At 41.2% G+C, this 18787-nt stretch overlaps 1 protein-coding gene across 3 annotated transcripts in view; it reads right to left on the bottom strand.

The window, feature by feature from the left end:
* LOC118770393 (ankyrin repeat and BTB/POZ domain-containing protein BTBD11-A-like) overlaps positions 1-18787 on the bottom strand; it is a 178857-nt gene that overhangs the window by 22358 nt on the left and 137712 nt on the right. For all 3 annotated transcript variants that reach the window (XM_036518038.1, XM_036518035.1, XM_036518036.1), the window contains 2 exons: positions 9532-9736; positions 2953-3105 (listed from right to left, as the gene is read on the bottom strand). In XM_036518038.1, the coding sequence (XP_036373931.1) occupies positions 2953-3105; positions 9532-9736 (358 nt within the window). The remainder of the gene's footprint in view (positions 1-2952; positions 3106-9531; positions 9737-18787) is intronic.

Below are 18787 nucleotides of genomic sequence, written 5' to 3'. Positions count from 1 at the left end.
TGTCAAGGCAATTTCCGTTTTGGATCAATACAGTATTGTCTATCTATCTATCTATATCTCCTAACTGTATTCTTAATAACTCAACCATCAATAAACTAAATGACTCACATTCTGGCATAAATACAATACATAATTAGTATTTTCATGCTAACAAGCTGAGATAAATGGACAGTAATTATTTTAATAAAAAAACATCAAACTAACTGGATCAAGAATCCAGTTTGTTTTATGTTTTTTGTGTGGACAGAAAAAAGCAGTTCTCATCTCTTATCTCAAGTATATACTTTTATTGATAAGCAGGTTTACTTTAACTAAGCATGACCTGGAATCACCATCTCTTACAGTTTTTTACGATTGCTTACACACTAAAATGAAAACTTTCCCACAATTAGCAAAACCTTACACTCAAGGAGCAAAACACTGGCCCAGATTTGCACAACTGTAAGCACATTGTCAGCTTCACACTTTTTGCAAAACACTACACACAGTGATTTGCAAAACACTAAACACACTTGTATACATTTGACACAGAAATTTATCATGATGCCATTTCCTTGCAATTTCAAAGCAAAGGCTTTCAAATGAACACACCCATGAACCAATTGGTTAAACACAGCCACCAGGTGTGCACACACACAGGTGCTTAATTGTAGACACACCAATCAGCTTTAAGCACTATAAAAAGGCAACAGGTAAGTTCACCTGTCTTCAACAAAAATGGACGGTGTCAGAGGAAGAGGGAGAGTGCAGATGAGAGGGGGAATCCGGAGAGAACAAGGTGGAGGAAGAGGCCAAGGTAGAGGAAGAGGAAGAGGTAGAGGGAGAGGAAGACCTGGAGGAGGGGTAGGATGTGCACAAAGAAGAAGACAACCAAATCTGTCTAATGAAATTCGTGCTACACTTGTGGACCATGTAATAAACCACGGACTAACACTGAGGGAGGCTGGACTGAGAGTACAGCCTAACCTAAGCAGGTACACGGTGGCATCAATAGTTTGGACATTTCATCAAGAGCACAGGTGAGAAACTTATCTTCTGTCAACAGAAAATACATAGCTTACTGCATGTACTATATCAACAGTTTTGGTACCTATTCCTGTATCATTTTACGGTAAGCTACATGTATTTTGTTTGGCCTACATAGGATTGAACGTCGAGAACACCAAGGAGGGAGGGGCCCCATATTCACACAGGAGCAAAAGAGATCATAAACCTCGTTTTGGCCAATAATGCAATCAGACTTAGAGAAATTCAAACCCATATTGTCAATGATCACACAATTTTCAGTAATATCCAACAGGTCTCTCTGTCAACAATAGCCCGTATCCTTAAAAAACATCAAGTTCTGATGAAACAACTGTATAGAGTGCCATTTGAAAGAAATTCAGACAGGGTGAAAGTCCTGCGGCGTGAATATGTGAAGGTAAGTTTTGTTCACTGACTGTAGTATTGTGTACTGCGCACACAACCTTTTTACTGTGCATGTAATTTTACTGTATAGCAGACCTACAGTATATTGATCTACAGAATGTGATCTTTTGCTGTATTTCAGAGAGTTTTGCAAATGGAAGAGGAGGAAGTCCCGCATGAGTTTATATACATTGATTAGGCTGGATTTAACCTGACAACAGTGAGAAGAAGGGGAAGAAACATCATTGGCCACAGGGCTATTGCCAATGTACCAGGGCAACGTCGGGGTAACATTACCCTTTGTGCTGCCATTACATAGAATGGGGTCCACTACCGCCATGCCAACTTGGGTCCTTACAACACTGACCTCATTCTTACATTTTTAGACAGATTACACAATATTATCACAGCAGCAAACCAAAGGGACCAGATGCAATACATTGTCGTCTGGGACAATGTATCCTTCCATCGTTCTGCTCTGGTCCAAAACTGGTTTCATCAACACCCACAATTTACAGTTCAATACCTTCCACCATACTCCCCTTTCCTAAACCCCATCGAGGAGTTCTTCTCAGCATGGCGGTGGAAGGTTTATGATCTCCAGCCCTATGTCCAGATGCCCCTCATTCAAGCTATGGAGGAAGCATGTGATCAAATTGATGCAGCATCAATACAAGGGTGGATTTGTCACTCCAAAAGATTCTTCCCACGTTGCCTTGCAAATGAAAATATAGCCTGTGATGTTGACAAGGCCCTGTGGCCAGATCCAGCTAGGCGGAGAGATCATGTTTAGTTTTCTTTTTTTGTCAGTACTGAACTGGACATGTAATTTATGTTACAGTACTACTGTAAGCTTACAGTGCAATGGTACGTTCAGTAATACTGTATGAAAACTGGAAAATGTTTTGTTATGAATGTTTTGTAGAAATGTTCAGTATTCACTGACTTGAGTATATGAAAATAAATAAATTTTTTCATTGGTCTGCACAATTGGTGTCATGTAGTGTTGAATTTATTTTTACACTTTCTCTGTGTAAATGCTAAAAGTGTTTTAGGTTGAGAGCAGGAGTGTTTAACTGATTCAAACAGAATCAGACCATATGATGGATGTGTTTGTTATGACAAGAAAATAGGGTTTTTATAAGAAATTGTATAGTTTTGACTTAAGTGTTCCATTTTGCAAATGATCTGAGGTGTTGTGCTACTTGGGTGTAGTGTTGTGCTAATTGTGTGAAGTGTTTTGAAAAACCGGGCCCTGTTTTCAAAATTGTGCTTAAGCAATTGAACAAAACTGTAATCGATATACAACTAAAATGTACTGCATCTGAAATGTTTAAAATATCTCACTGTGGAGAGGAAGGGACTGAAGCTTCAGTGTGATCCTGGATTTAGGCACAACTGGAGAGGGGCACAAGGGGCACAAATCTAATATTGCACTGGTGAGGCACACCTAACTGCAGTTCTAATAGCATGTGCACATACATGTGTGTGTGTAAGTGTGTGTGTGTGGCCCTGGTCAGCCATGCCCACGCCGTGCTGTACCTGATCTGGCGTGGCTCGCAGTCCACCCCGGGCAGAAGAAGCCGTGCCGCCTGCCGCACGTCATCGCTGTCCACCGAGAAGCTGCGTCGGTGCTCTGCATGCGCCACTGCCACCCGGATCCACTCCATGAGGGGTGGCAGTACCAGGAATGGCCTACAGAGAGAGACAGATTGCAGTGTTTCACAATTGCACCACACTTCATTCACCATCAGACTCAGCTGGGACCATTCATTGAGGCTACAGCCAGAGGATCACTGCCTGTATTCCCAAGGTACCAAAAACATCATCAAAGTCAAAAGTCAAAGCCAAAGTCAGCTTTATTATCAATTCTCCAATATGCACAGGACATACGGGGGATTGAAATTACGTTTCTCTCAGGCCCACGGTGACAATACAACAGTTCGACGTAACACAGTGACACTGAGAGACAAGAACAAGAATTTTCACAGATATACAATCAACACAAACGGCTCAATACCACAGACATAAATAAAAATGTGTGACATTAGAGACAGAACAAGCTACAAATATTTACAGCAAGGGCATCAAGGCACATGGTAGGCTTAGAAATATAAAAATATAAATATAAAAATACAAATATAAATTCCACAGGATATGATGTAGACTGTTATACAAGTAAAGTGACTGTGCAGATCTGTGTGAGTTTGTGTGTGATTTATGTTGGGAGTAGGAATTGGTGGATAATAGTACAGGCTTCAATATGGCGGGGGGGGGGGGGGGGGGGTTCATCATCATCACAGTCATAAATATGAAAATGTTAAATATAAAACTTCTTGTTTGTTACATGCCCACAGAATGTTGCTGCACTGAAATCATATTATTTTCCAGTCAGCAGCAAGCCAAAACGTGACCAGCTGTAATAATACGAATCCAGTCTCCACTGTGGCGCTGACAGGCAAGGCTGTGTACAGTATGATTAACTGAAGTTGTCCTGACTGCATTCCCCTTATTCCAAGAGCTCACACATATTACCAATAAAAGCTTAAAGTGCTTCTTTGCCAGAAACCTACTGCATTCACAGCTGTACTGAGAGATCTTATAGAATGGAATATGAGAGCTCATAGAATACAACACATCTCACAGAACTGTGTTAATGGTTATCAACCCACTGCAGTCATGGGCAGCAATAAGTCATGCACATTAAATGATGTTACTGAGGGCAAGTCATTCAAAATTCAGAGTGGGTGAAGAAAATGTGATTCTGTGCCTACTGAGTGCAAACGTTAATGGATAGATCACAAATCCGTCTTTCACTTACAGTTTTTTACGATTGCTTACACACTAAAATTAAAACTTTCCCACAATTAGCAAAACCTTACACTCAAGGAGCAAAACACCAGCCCAGATTTGCACAACTGTAAGCACATTGTCAGAAATTTATCATGATGCCATTTCCTTGCAATTTCAAAGCAAAGGCTTTCCAATGAACACACCCATGAACCAATTGGTTAAACACAGCCACCAGGTGTGCACACACACAGGTGCTTAATTGTAGACACACCAATCAGCTTTAAGCACTATAAAAAGGCAACAGGTAAGTTCACCTGTCTTCAACAAAAATGGACGGTGTCAGAGGAAGAGGGAGAGTGCGGATGAGAGGGGGAATCCGGAGAGAACAAGGTGGAGGAAGAGGCCAAGGTAGAGGTAGAGGAAGAGGAAGAGGTAGAGGGAGAGGAATACCTGGAGGAGGGGTAGGATGTGCACAAAGAAGAAGACAACCAAATCTGTCTAATGAAATTCGTGCTACACTTGTGGACCATGTAATAAACCACGGACTAACACTGAGGGAGGCTGGACTGAGAGTACAGCCTAACCTAAGCAGGTACACGGTGGCATCAATAGTTCGGACATTTCATCAAGAGCACAGGTGAGAAACTTATCTTCTGTCAACAGAAAATACATAGCTTACTGCATGTACTATATCAACAGTTTTGGTACCTATTCCTGTATCATTTTACGGTAAGCTACATGTATTTTGTTTGGCCTACATAGGATTGAACGTCGAGAACACCAAGGAGGGAGGGGCCCCATATTCACACAGGAGAAGAACTCCCCATCGAGGAGTTCTTCTCAGCATGGCGGTGGAAGATGCCCCTCATTCAAGCTATGGAGGAAGCATGTGATCAAATTGATGCAGCATCAATACTAGGGTGGATTTGTCACTCCAAAAGATTCTTCCCACGTTGCCTTGCAAATGAAAATATAGCCTGTGATGTTGACAAGGCCCTGTGGCCAGATCCAGCTAGGCGGAGAGATCATGTTTAGTTTTCTTTTTGTCAGTACTGAACTGGACATGTAATTTATGTTACAGTACTACTGTAAGCTTACAGTGCAATGGTACGTTCAGTAATACTGTATGAAAACTGGAAAATGTTTTGTTATGAATGTTTTGTAGAAATGTTCAGTATTCACTGACTTGAGTATATGAAAATAAATAAATTTTTTCATTGGTCTGCACAATTGGTGTCATGTAGTGTTGAATTTATTTTTACACTTTCTCTGTGTAAATGCTAAAAGTGTTTTAGGTTGAGAGCAGGAGTGTTTAACTGATTCAAACAGAATCAGACCATATGATGGATGTGTTTATGTTATGACAAGAAAATAGGGTTTTTATAAGAAATTGTATAGTTTTGACTTAAGTGTTCCATTTTGCAAATGATCTGAGGTGTTGTGCTACTTGGGTGTAGTGTTGTGCTAATTGTGTGAAGTGTTTTGAAAAACCGGGCCCTGTTTTCAAAATTGTGCTTAAGCAATTGAAAAAAACTGTAAATTCAGAAGTGGGGAAACATTATAACACTATCAGATTCTCCTGCTCAGATCTTAAATTGACTGTGAAAGACATCCTTGTCAAGCATTTCTTCCTGCCTCAAGCACGTAGATATCTGCAGTGGGATTATTCCTGCTTTAATTACTTTAAATTTATTTATGGTCCATCTTGAAAACAAGCTTTATGTCTTTATGCGAGAACCTTTTCTGTTCTCTGTGCCAGTGGTATTTTTTTTCCCCAAAACTTCTTTTCTCAAACCTCATTATTTTAGAAAAAGATTGTGGAAGCCATGAGTTGAGTGAAGAGTGACAAGGCACTATTACTTCACATAAAGTCATGTTTTAAATTTCAAATGCATAGTGTTGAAAAACATGTTATACAACATGTAAACCAAATTGCATACATAAAAGTGCTAATAACTGATACATTTTTAAAAACATGCCACATGTGATGGTAATGCATTAAACCTACACTAGGGCTTTCATACTTCACCAGATATTCATGTAAATTCTGATAAATTCTTCCTTCCAATAAGTACATTCTTCTAAAATAAATTCTTTCCCCTAACCCTAACCCTAACCCTCTTTCATATAGGAGAGTGTCCAGTAGCTAACATAATGCAGTATTAGTATTATTAGCCCTCTAATGTGACTCTCAGACACACAGCAGTGCCTCCCTATTGCCCTCTAGTGTTTCACAGCTCATTACCAAGGAAAGTCATTATACACTAGGCATTAAAGGGAACCTTACCCTTTTTCATAAAATCTTTTGTGATTCATTACCTGTGAACCTTGATTGTATAAATGGATGCAAAAATACATTACATTTCCTCAGAGAGACGCCGATAAGGATTTATGCAAAGGTTAAATGGGACCTTGTGTGAAAATAAGACTTGAGGGAGTGTTTGGCTGGATGCACCAAATGTTCATAAATCTTAATAAAGCCTTCAATGGCTCATTTACTCTCTGTGCACTTACAGAAAAACACTACCTGGGGTTCATTTTCAAATATGTATCATATTATAATATTTCTATCAGTTACCCAGAAAGCTTCAAATTACTTTCAGGCACCAGTTCCCTATACACAGTAAGTGATAACCACATGATACATTACAATGGACTCCAAATGCTCTCAAGATGAACTATAATAAAGATAAGATTTAACAGAGGAAATGGATGGATGGCAGCCACATATTTCACAAAATGCCAATGATCTAATTTTTTCACACTCTTTTTGAATGCTTTTCTCTTTTTTATGCAGCCCTGTTTTGGACTTTTAGATTATTAGAATCCCAGTTGCCCAAAAAATGTCATGACATAAATTTGAATCCCCCCACCATAATCTAACCAAAGCATTAGGAGAAGTAGAGTACAAGATCCTTCCCAGATCTCTAACAGAGAGGACACTTTCCTTCATATATCTCTCACAGAGGATAGTGTTCTTCATATATCTCTCACAGAAGAGACAATGTCCTTCAAAGATCTCCCACAGAGGGGATGAAGTCCTGCTAAACATGAGCTTCATCCTTTTTGACATAAAAGAAACATGGTCAGCAGGTTTGTAAATATAAACTTGTTTCATCTAATCATCAAACAGGGTCCCACAGACTTGTCATTAAGATGCAGCCAGGTACATTGATACCACTTCTTTACCTGTTGTGACTTCAGAAAAGGCTTCCTGCTTGCAGCTCTAGCATGAACACTGTTATGTAGCACCATACAGTGCTAGTTTGTAAAACCTTGTATCAGGAAGATTCCAGACTATCTTGAAAAAGACACAATCTCCAGTTGTTGCCCTTGAATTTCTTGGGCTCCTAGCAATGCACAGTCGGTTCACTATCATTTCAATATTTTATACATATCAGCTGGCCTGAAGAGGTAAATTACCATGTAATTTCTCTGGAATTTGTGTGGAGCTGTTTGACTTCTTCTGTCAACTCCTTTTGTACCCAGGGACAGATCTTGGACACATGGAACAATGGAAACATGATGCATGATTACTTTTGTAGGATTTTATTTTTTGATTATTATAAGATATGAATAAAACTGATGCTTGTGCTCCTTTGAGAAACATAAAAATATATTACGGTGCTCTGTGTAGTTTTAGGAATATTAAAATAAAAAGTTAAATTAAAATTAAAGTCATTTGTACTTACAAGTGCAATAAAATACTGATAGTGCACTTTTGTTTCTTTAGTCTTTTATTCTTTTTGTTACAGTGTATTAGGGATATGAATGCATGAAGTGGCTACAATAGTGCATGGATTGGGCTCACAGCAAGTGCCTGGTGTTAAGCAGGATAACTTAAGCAGGCTTGCTACATTGCACCCAGTTTGAAAACAGCAATAAAAATATGAATTAAAAAAGATGCTCTTAGAGTTCAAAGTTTACTCATATTTGTTTTCATTCTCAGTAACTACCCAATAGCAGGTTTCTCCATAAAGCTACTAAGTCTGCAAAGACTTCCAGCTCAAAGAAAACAAATAGTGGTGTCCTTCGCAGCTCCGCTATTTGACAAATGTGCTCCTACGGACTCTGCAATCAGCAACATGGTGAACTCGCAGGACTCATCAGAAAATAGGCCTGCATCCTACTTCCTGTTTTCTGTCCCCTCCCAGCATTTCCAGCCTATTCCCTTGAAAGCTGTCAGGCTTTCCATCACACAATCACATCCAGCGGCACAGTAATCATTAAATATACAGTTAAATATGTGCAAAAGGCACGTAGTTAAGTCATTGGATGGAGAATATTTGAACACATCCAAAAGTATTTTTTATCTTTAATGGAAGTGTCTGTGACTGTTGAAATCTATGGCACTGACACTGCTTTTCATTAGAGGATTGGTGTTAAGGTAAATGTACCCCAGTGTTTTCTCCTCATTTTCTTTGCTTTTTAGTGTGAAGTGCCTCTGAAAGCCTGTCACAGATCTAATGCATGTGGAGTCCACTCTCACTGTGAAAACAGCAGAGTCAGAGGTACCACATATGAGCACATATGTCAGCAGGTCCCTTCTCCTGTGCTGATCTCACAGGGGTCACCCAGACAGGATGTGTGTCACATGGACCAGGAGGCATGTGAGTTTAACACAAACACGCAAAGACCGCTGAGCCAGCCAATGGAGACCTGCCATGAAGCTGTTAAATATTTTAAAATATATAAAAGTATATGCCAAGATTATTCATCAAAAACATGCCGTGTCCATCACATATCAGCTGGGTTCCATATCACTTCACATACTTAACTCACCATAATGTAAACCCCTTTAAAACATAAAAATATATAAACATTAAAAAGATCAGAGATACAAAGCATGTAGAAGAGCTACTTACTGCATTTATGAGACAAAGGGTGAGATATGAATGCACCATGCAGCAGTGTCAGGACACCACTATAAAGGTATGGCTCAAAATGGTAACCCTTACGTATCTCTGGGACCGTATGAATGTCTGCTGGCCTCTCTGTCCACTGTCAGAGGAGGACAGACGTGACAGCCACCACAATCAAATCTGCACATGCACAAGACACTCCATCATGTGGGGCGTGTAGCATCACCAGCTCTTACTCACTCTCTCACAGTGATATTTCCCTCACTCTGTCATAACTACACATTTCACAGTGATATTTCCCTCACTCTGTCATAAACACACATGTCACGGTGATATTTCCTTCATTCTGTCATAAACACATATTTTACGGTGATATTTCCTGGTCTTTCCTGGAGCTGGTCTAGGGCCTGGCCATGGTATGGGTGTTTGGGTAAGGTTGGGAGTTGAACGGGGTCTCTCACTGTACCTCTCTGTGTGCAGGGTGACCTTGGAGGGCTCCACATTGGGATTCTCCCACTCCATCTGTGGGCAGTGCATGAAGTAGCAGAGGGTGTAGAGGGCCTCAGGCTGCCAGTGGATGGAGCTCGCCCTCTGGTGCAGTGGGGTCCCATTGCTGTGGTTTTTAATGTGCAGGGGCTGGAGGTGGAGCATTGCCCTGGTCACCAGGTCACCTGCAGGATGACAACACATGCTGTAGCTAAAACCCATACACAATAACACCTCTTACACAGTCTCTCAGACATCTGTGCTGATTACAGAGTCAGCTAGTTAAAACTCAAACACAGTAACATTTCTTAAACAGTCTCTAAGACACCCGTAATGTTACACACTCCTGTAGCTAAAACACATACACAATATAGGACAGTGTGTTATAGGACTGTACTCTGCAGTGTGGCACAGGACTGTACTTCACAGTGTTATATGACAGTATATGACAGTGCACTATAGGACAGTGTAGTATAGGGCTGTACTCTGTACTGAGTGTGGTATAGAGCGCTACTCTGCAGTGTGGTTTAGGATTATACCATGCAGTGTGGTATAGGACAAGACTGCTTTGTAGGACCTGAACTGTGCAATGCCTTATCAGGCTGTACCCTACATCTTGCTCAAACAGAGGATCCTCAAAAAGGATCTCCACTCTCTCAGGAGATTAAGATAAGGCTGCTGTAGTCAATCACAAAACATAGCCTGTATTGTTTATTAGTATTTGCTTTAAAGCACATGAAAGACTAATATTCAACGTGCTTGCGTCATTGGATGATTAACTTCTTTGTTTCATCCAAGCTGCCCCTATGAATATATATCATTGTGGTTTAATTCAGTATCACCACACAGTGTGCAACAATGCTATGCACTCAAAGTAAAATAAAATGCTGTTGATCCAATTATTCTCTGGGGTTTATTTATAAATCCCTTTCCAGGCAACTGGACCACTGAACAGCAGAGACCAATCTAATGAGACAGTCATCTGGAGAGGGGGGGATTTTATTGGTTCCCTATATCTCCTGCCATCTTCCAGGGTTCCCATTGGGCACTGGAGGAGATGGGTGCTTATCTCAAGCTTAGAGGGATGTAGTGTTACATTTTCAGAGCTTTGCTTGGACAGGGTTATAAAAAGACAGGAGAAAAAACACCGCTGTGTACTGATACTTCATTGTCAGGGCTCCGCCCCCTTAGCTGTGGTGTTTTGTTTTCCCCTGTCCATGTGCTCTTGTTTTCCTTGTGTTCCAGCCCCGCCCCGCCCCACTCCCCGCCTGGTCCCCGCCCACCTGATTTCCTCATTGCCTTCACCTGCCTGCCTGCCCACCTGCATCCCATCTCCTCATCACCCCAGCCCTATATCTTCCCTGCATGTCTCTGTCTTGTTGCTAGTTCGTTTCAGTGTTACCAACCTGTTTCGTCCCTGCCGTAGTTTTGTTCTGCTGTTATCGCTTTTCCTGCCTGCATCCTGACTACGATTCTGCCTGCCGCCTGGATTCGATTGCCTGATTTCGCGCCTGCCTGGTACCTGACCCTGTCTGCCCCGAGACACCGACTTTGGATTTGCCCCCGGACTGCTTCTCTGTGCTTTGAACCCTGCCTGTCTCTGACCGCTCTACTGCCTGCCGTTCAAATAAACGCCCTGAACCTGAGGATCGCGTCATCCGCGTTTGTGTCCCGGTCACTCCCGTGACACTTCATGGCACTGTGTTTGGATCAAGCTGGGTCGGTAAGTATTCAATAGACATTACCAGAATTTTAACAAACTTTTCAGCTTTGAGAAATTTCCCATTTGCACATACATGCATTGAGGACACATTCATCAGCAGCTGAGTAGGTGGGAACTTTTGTAAAGCATCTCCATAGATACAGTGTCTGGAAAAAGTATTCAGCCCCCAAACCTTTTTCACACAAATGATTTCCACAACCAGAGATTTTGACTAATTGGATGGAATTTTTTTTTTATTGGTGAATCACTTAACTCTGTAACAGTGCAGCTCAAAAAAGAAATAAAATCATAAACCATTAAAGAATAAAAAAAATCAAGAACTAACATGTCAACATTTTAAGTATTCATCCCCAGGGACGTTTCTAGCTATTGAAAAGATCTGGGGCTAAGCCAAGTTTGCCTGGGGCTTGTCTACAATATTCGGGGCTGTAGCATAGAATGATCGGACCAAACGACATCATTGTTCATCCCCATTCTTTAGTACTTTACTGAACCACCTTTTGCGGCTATTTCAGCCTTCAGTCTTTTTGGATAAGTCTGTATTAATATTGCACAACATGGTGGAGCAATATTAGTCTGTTCCTCTTTGCAAAACAGCTCTAGCTGTACCAGGTTCTTTGGGGAGCAGCGGTGGACAGCAATTTTGAGGTCTTTCAACAGATGTTCAATGGGGTTAAGGTCAAGACTCTGACTGGGCCATTCAAGAATGTCAGTTTTCTTCATTTTAAACCAATCCAGTGTTGCTTTGGCAGTGTGCTTTGGGTCGTTGTCCTACTGAAACACAACTTTCCTCCCTAGTTTACACTTTCTAGCAGAGGGGAGTAGGTTTTTATCCAGAATCTCCATGTATTTTGCAGCATTCATCTTCCCATCAATCTTGACCAGACTGCCAGTCCCTGCTGCTGAAAAGCACCCCCATAACATGATGCTACCACCTGTGTATTTCACTGTGGGGATGGTGTTTCCTGGCTGATGTGCAGTGTTATCTTTATGCCACACATACTGCTTAGTGTCTGAGCCAAAAAGTTCCACTTTCAGTTCCACAGCAGCTGAGTAAGTGGGAGCTTGCTTTTGTAAAGCATCTCCATAGTTACCGTGCCTTAAAAGTATTCTGCCCCCAACCCTTCTCTCACATAAATGATTTCCACAACCAAGTGACATTTTGCAAAGTCTTTATGAGCAAGCATGTGTTTTTTTTTTTTTTCAGCAAGGGCTTCTTCCTTGCCACTCTTCCATAAACACCCTTTTTGTGCAATAGCTGAGAGATTGTTGACTGATAGACATCATTTTCAGTTGCAGCCACTGACTTCTGTAGCTCAGTGAGTGACAGTTGGCATCACAGTAGCCTCTCTGAGAAGTGCCATTCTTGTTCAGTGACTAAGCTTGTGGGGGTGGCCTGCCCTAGGCAGTGTGGCTGTAATTCCATATTTCTTCCATTTCTGTATAATGGACTGCACTGAGCTCTGAGGTATGTTCAGTGCCTTTGAAATTTTTCTTGTATTCTTTGAAAAGTTTTGGATGTCTCTTTCAATTTGTCAAGATGTACATCACTGTGCAGACCAGGTGGAAAAAAAATTACTTTAATATATTTTAAATGTGGAATCTGAGACAAATTGTGAAACAGTATTTGGGGCTGAATACTTTTTCAAGGCACTGCATATATCTTTTCCATGGACCACCTGACTGGAGCTTGCAGATTACCATCTGACAGCAACTGTCCTGTTGCACACAACCCAGCATAGACTTCCTGGTTCCAGCTTGTCAGAAGCATGCTGTACATATCGTCTTTGTAAAGGGGGTGGGGGTGCTGCTGATCACAGATACAGTCTGATATTCCACCATAATGGATGCTGAGGAGGAGGTGTGCTGTAGTGGTTAAACCATTTGGCACGTCTGTGGTCCATCATTGCATTTCAAATCTTTTAATCACTTTATTTATTTCAGTAGATTTGGCATTTTGTTAAGTGGGTCATTTTCTTCATTTTTTACTTAAAATAAAATGATATATCTCCTTTTCATCCATCACCTCATTTTAAATATCTGTTAATGATGCAAATATCTAATCAGCCAATCATCTGGCAGAAACTCAATGCATAAAATCATGAAGACATATTCAAGAGGTTCAGTTGCTGTTCAGACCAAACATCAGAATGGGTAGGAAATCTGATTTAAGTGACTTTGACTGTGGGATGATTGTTGGTGCCAGACAAGGTTTTTTGAATATCTCAGAAACTGCTGATCTCCTGGGACACAAGTCTCTACAGTGTATAGAGAATGGTACAAAACACAACATCCATCGAGCGGCAGTTCTATGGGCGAAAATGCCTTGTTAACAACAGAGGTCAGAGGAGAATGGCCTGACTGGTCCAAGCTGACAGGAAGGCAACAGTAACCCAAATAACCACATGTTACAACAATCAGTGCTATGCAGAAAAGCATTTTTGAACATACAACACATCAAACATTGAGGTGGATGGGCCCCTCTGAGTACCACTCCTGTCAACTAAGAACAGGAAACTGAGGTTACAGTGGGCACAGGCTCACCAAAACTGGATGGTAGATGATTGGGAAAAACATTGCCTGGTCTGACAAATCTCAATTTCTGCTGTGACATGCAGATGGTAGGGTAAGAGTTTGGCGTAAAGAACATGAATCCATGGATCCATCCTGCCTTGTGTCAATGATTCAGGCTGGAGGTGGTGGTGTAATGGTGTGGGGAACATTTTCTTGGCACACACTAGGCACCTTAATACCAATTGAGCATTGTTTAAATGCCACAGCCTACCTGAGTATTGTTGCTGACCACCCCTTTATGAACACGGTCTACCCATCTTCTAATGGCTACTTCCAGCAGGATAACGCACCATGCCACAAAGCACATGTCCACGTCCCTTCCAGGAACATGACAATGAGTTCAGTGTACCATTAACATTGGCCTGTTGCGCTTATGGTTGGTCAAGAACGAGTAGTACCATCTAATAATTAGAGGGTGGACCTTCAGCTCATCCAACTTCCTACCTAATTGATGTGGCTGTATAGTATTAAAAGCTGAACTAAAATCTACAAATAAAAGACATACATAAGAAGCAGAATCCTCTAAGTGCTTAGATATAAAATGTACCATGGCTGTGACAGCATCGTCTGTACCTCTATTACACCTGTAAACAAACTGAAATGGATCTAGTGAACAGATGACTTCTGTTTTCACTAGGATGATGATGATTTTCGCAAAACATTTCATAACTACAGAAGTCAGAGCAACTGGTTAGTGGTCGTTATTTTCCTTACAGCATGCTTTTTTGGGAACGGGAATAATAATAGAATTTTTCCAGATGGAAGGAACAGTATGTAAGTCCAAAGACTTCTGGTAGATGGGGCACCAGGCCTCTGCCATCTCTTCACTGCATGACTTCAACAGGAACCCGGGGATGCCATCTGGACCAGAAGCCTTCCTAGGGCAGGTGCGTGAGAAGAGTCTCTGTACTACATTCTGGTCAATGGTGATTTTTGGACAGTCAGATGCAAGTAATATATCTAGAGCCACTTTTTGCTCTTGCGAGAAATCTGCTGTTTCAAACCTTGCATAAGTCATTTAGTTCATTGGCCTTCACAGCCTCGTTTAGAACACTTTTTAGCTGGGACCATGTTCATCATAGATTTCATAGAAACCCACAGTTTTTTGGTATTCATTGATGAGCAGTGAGTTTCAAATTTCTCTTTCTCTTTCCTCCTGGCCTTCCTTAAATTTTGATTAAGTTCTCTCTGAATATTCTTCATTTCCACAAGGTCTCCACGCTTAAATGCTTTTTTTTTTGGACTATGCACTTTTTAATTTCCTTGGAAATATAGTGTTTGTTGTTTGGGTACATGATAGGCATGTGCAGAGATCCCAGTATTTGTATTTGTATCTGTATTTGTTGAGGCAGCAAAATTATCTGTATTTGTATTTGTATTCTAATAAAAGCGGAAATAGGCGTAACAGTCCTGTTTTTGTTTTTATTACACTTCTAATTTTAGGATATTAAAGTGTTAATATAAGTGTTCTTGAGCCTGATCTTGCTGTCTGAAAATAGGAGAGTAGCCTAACAGGCTATGCAAATATCTCAATCCATGTCAAGTAGGGTTGGGCCGATGGATGATGCCATCGTCCATCTCCAATGGCTGACAGACATCACGGCGCACCCTGCCACACACACACTATAATTCCAGTGTCTCTGCTATAACATAGAAAAATATATATTTATTACTTATTTGCGGAGATTTCCCGGGGATCAACTTGAGCCGTAAAACTGATGAATAGGCTATGTATTTCAAGGAGTGTCAGCCAGAGAGCACAAAAATGAAGGATGGGTTTATTGTAATTATTATTTTAGCTCCTTGTGCCCAATTTAAAGGAAAAACATCTTATTTAATCACACTTTACCGCCCAGTGAAAGCACATTTTAATTTAGGCGCAAACATAAAAATTATTTACCTAATTTACCTACCTGGTTTGCACCTACCTTAGTAAATCAGGGTGCGAGTCTTTATTTGTATCGCAAAACTGAGGATTAAAACTTACCTAACGGAGCAAACTCTCCCGTTCTCTGCTATACCTGTCTTAAACAAATAATTCCTAATCGTTATATTATTACACCTTTTTCACCATGTCTCACACCATCTATTTGACTTTTTTTTTCTTTCCGAAAACAAATAATTTTTAAAATATTTGTACGAAATAAATATTCATAAAAACCCATTATTTGTGCTTTGCCGAATACCGTATTCGGATTCGGCTCCACCCCTAGTACATGGTTATTTTCTTCTGAGTTAGGACATTGTCCCTGCAGAATTTAATATAGTCTGTAATGGTGTCAGTTGCCTCTTCTAAGTCCAGGCTGTGAAAGAGATCCCAGTCAGTACAAGAAAAGCAACCTTTCAGAGTTTCAATGCCATCATTGTCCCAGACATACAGTTTTTACTTGTGGTTTACTGCTTTTAAGCAGGGACTTGTAGGTGGGAATTAAATGAACAACATTATGGTCAGAGGTGGCTAGAGGGGGTTTAGCCTTGGCTGTGTAAGCTTCTTTAATGTTGCTGTAACATTTATCGAATTCCGTTGCCGCAAGTTTTACAGTCCACATATTGCTTAAATCCAGGTAGCGCAGCTTCAAGCTTGCAGTGGTTAAAATCACCAACAATAAAACAAGGGGCTTCTGGAGTGCATAACAATTGTCTGTGCACACAATCTGCGATTAAGGTGGCCGCCTTTACAGCGTTTCCACTCGGAGGGATATAAACAGATCATAATAAAATATTCCCGAATTCTCTGAGATAAAAGGGTCTGAGACTTAGACATACCAGCTCAATGTCAGGGGTGCAAACAGACTCCCTCTGTGTAATTTGGGAGGACCACTTTTGGTTGACAAAGACACAGATGCCTCCTCCCTTCCTCTTGCCTGAGTTGTCATTCCTGTCAGAGCACACCAGAGAGAAGCCATCCAGGGCAACGAGCGAGTCGGGCACATCCCTGTGTAACCAGGTTTCGGTGAATACAAGCAGGCACGAATCTCGATACTCGTGTCTGACTCTGGTGTTGACTCGTGGTTCGTCAACTTTGCTCTTCAAGGAACGGGCATTGCAGAGAATCATGGAAGGTAGAGGTGGCCTGTTTGCTCTTCGATGTAGTCGCTATCTCACCCCTCCATGCTTTCCTCTCTTCCGCGGTCATACCAGTTCACATGGGGTCTGAGCTCACAGTTCTCTTGGTAGGTGGGGAGCAGGTGAGTGGTTGGGGTGGAGCAGGAGGAGTTGGTCTCTGGTGTAGTGTGGAAATGCCGGGTTGCTTTCCCGACAGGCTGGAGTCGAGCGGCATTATGTTATAATTAAACTCAGCAGCAATACTATCAAAAGGACCCTCATCATGTACTCAAACTCAAACAAAGCTAAAAACGCATTACATTTAGCGATAACAAACATTAACAAGACAGCAGCATGGCAGCCTGGGTCGCAACAGAGCAGCGCCAATGGAAGTAGTGTTCCTCTTGTATTGTTAAATACAACTTTAATAACAGCAAACAGGGGTGGAGAGGAGGGGGTAATATTTTTTTTCCCCAGAATGAAACGGAGAAATGGTCATCCATCTGCTACAACAAAAATAGGGGAGAACAGCTGTTATTTTAACACTGATTGAATTGTTCTTTCTTTTAAATGCATGCAAGGATCTGCAAAGAACTGTCAACCTGATGTAACCGTTTTCTGACCCTAATGGTGTAGATGATGGGGGAGGGTACCACTGATCATCTCATTCAAACCTGTGGGGGGCTGTCTGACTAAACCACCTGTCTCATGCAGCAGCTCTCTGAGAGGCCCACTGAGTAGTTACCTATGATGCAAGCATTTTGACTGAGCCAAAGGTGATTCTTCCAGTCAAACGTGTTTTTTTTTCTCTCTCACTTCTGGGTGACTGTTCCTGCATTAGAGCCAAAAGGAGGAAAATGTTTCACAATGAAAACCTGTCCTTGCTGAATATAACTGCCACAGCTAGGTGAGATTCTGCAGGATCTACTGAAGGCTGGCTAGGAGATTGATACACCTCTAAATGCAATGTAATGACCCAGCTGGTTTGGCCCACCCCAAAGCGCTGTTTAATTGGTGAACAAAAGCCATGAATTTGGATACATTTCTTCAGCAAAAGCACCCAATGTCATTACAAGACAACACTGCAGGTGACAGCTTCCAAAGCTTTCATGCAGGGTAACGGGTGGTGTTGGACTGTAGGCCTTGTGGTGTGCTAAACAGTGCGCATTCTGATTGGGTTTGCCACACAAGATGCACATGGTAAGCAGCAGATTCCAGACTCTCTGCAGCTATAATTTCAGCTGAGAAAAATGCCAGTGGATACAGCATATTCCCTCCTGTGTAAAAAGAGCCCTAAAGTCCTCAAATCTGAGTTAAAACCCTTCCTGTCAGTGTTAGCTTATAAGTAGTAAAGAATCACACTTTAAGCAATGAGTCTGAGCACAGCATTTTCAAAACAGCAGATGACTTTCAAGGAGGTCTGGTTAGCCTCCAAAAGGCCACAGAGACCTAGCTAGCTTTTTCTAAAATGTTCTGTTGTTTGCCATCAACATTTATTTGCTTTCCAGACAGGCTTAGCCAAGGTAACTCAGTTATTTTTGCACATTATCCATTTGTATGGCTGGATATTTACTGATGCCATTCAGCTATTCAGCCTGTGAACCTTGCTTGAAGGTTAAATGAGCTATCGGAGAAGTGAACCTGGATCCCTTTGGTAAAAGCTCATTTCCTTATCAAATGTAATTAACCATGTTTATAAAATACAAAGCACACGGGGGCAACCGTAACCCATTAGACAGATTTTATCCGTTCTTTTCTTTCATTTATGTAAGAAAGCTCTACTATGCTGCTGGTGACTTCCTGATTCATTACATCATGGCAGTGGACCACTCTTATCTGTCACACATATGAGCTGGTTAATTGCATCTTTAAGGACTGAATGTTTCTCTTGCTC

Source organism: Megalops cyprinoides, chromosome 23 (assembly GCF_013368585.1).
Source record: "Megalops cyprinoides isolate fMegCyp1 chromosome 23, fMegCyp1.pri, whole genome shotgun sequence".
Taxonomy (NCBI): Eukaryota; Metazoa; Chordata; class Actinopteri; order Elopiformes; family Megalopidae; genus Megalops; species Megalops cyprinoides.
This window is presented reverse-complemented; position numbering and strand designations above follow the sequence as displayed.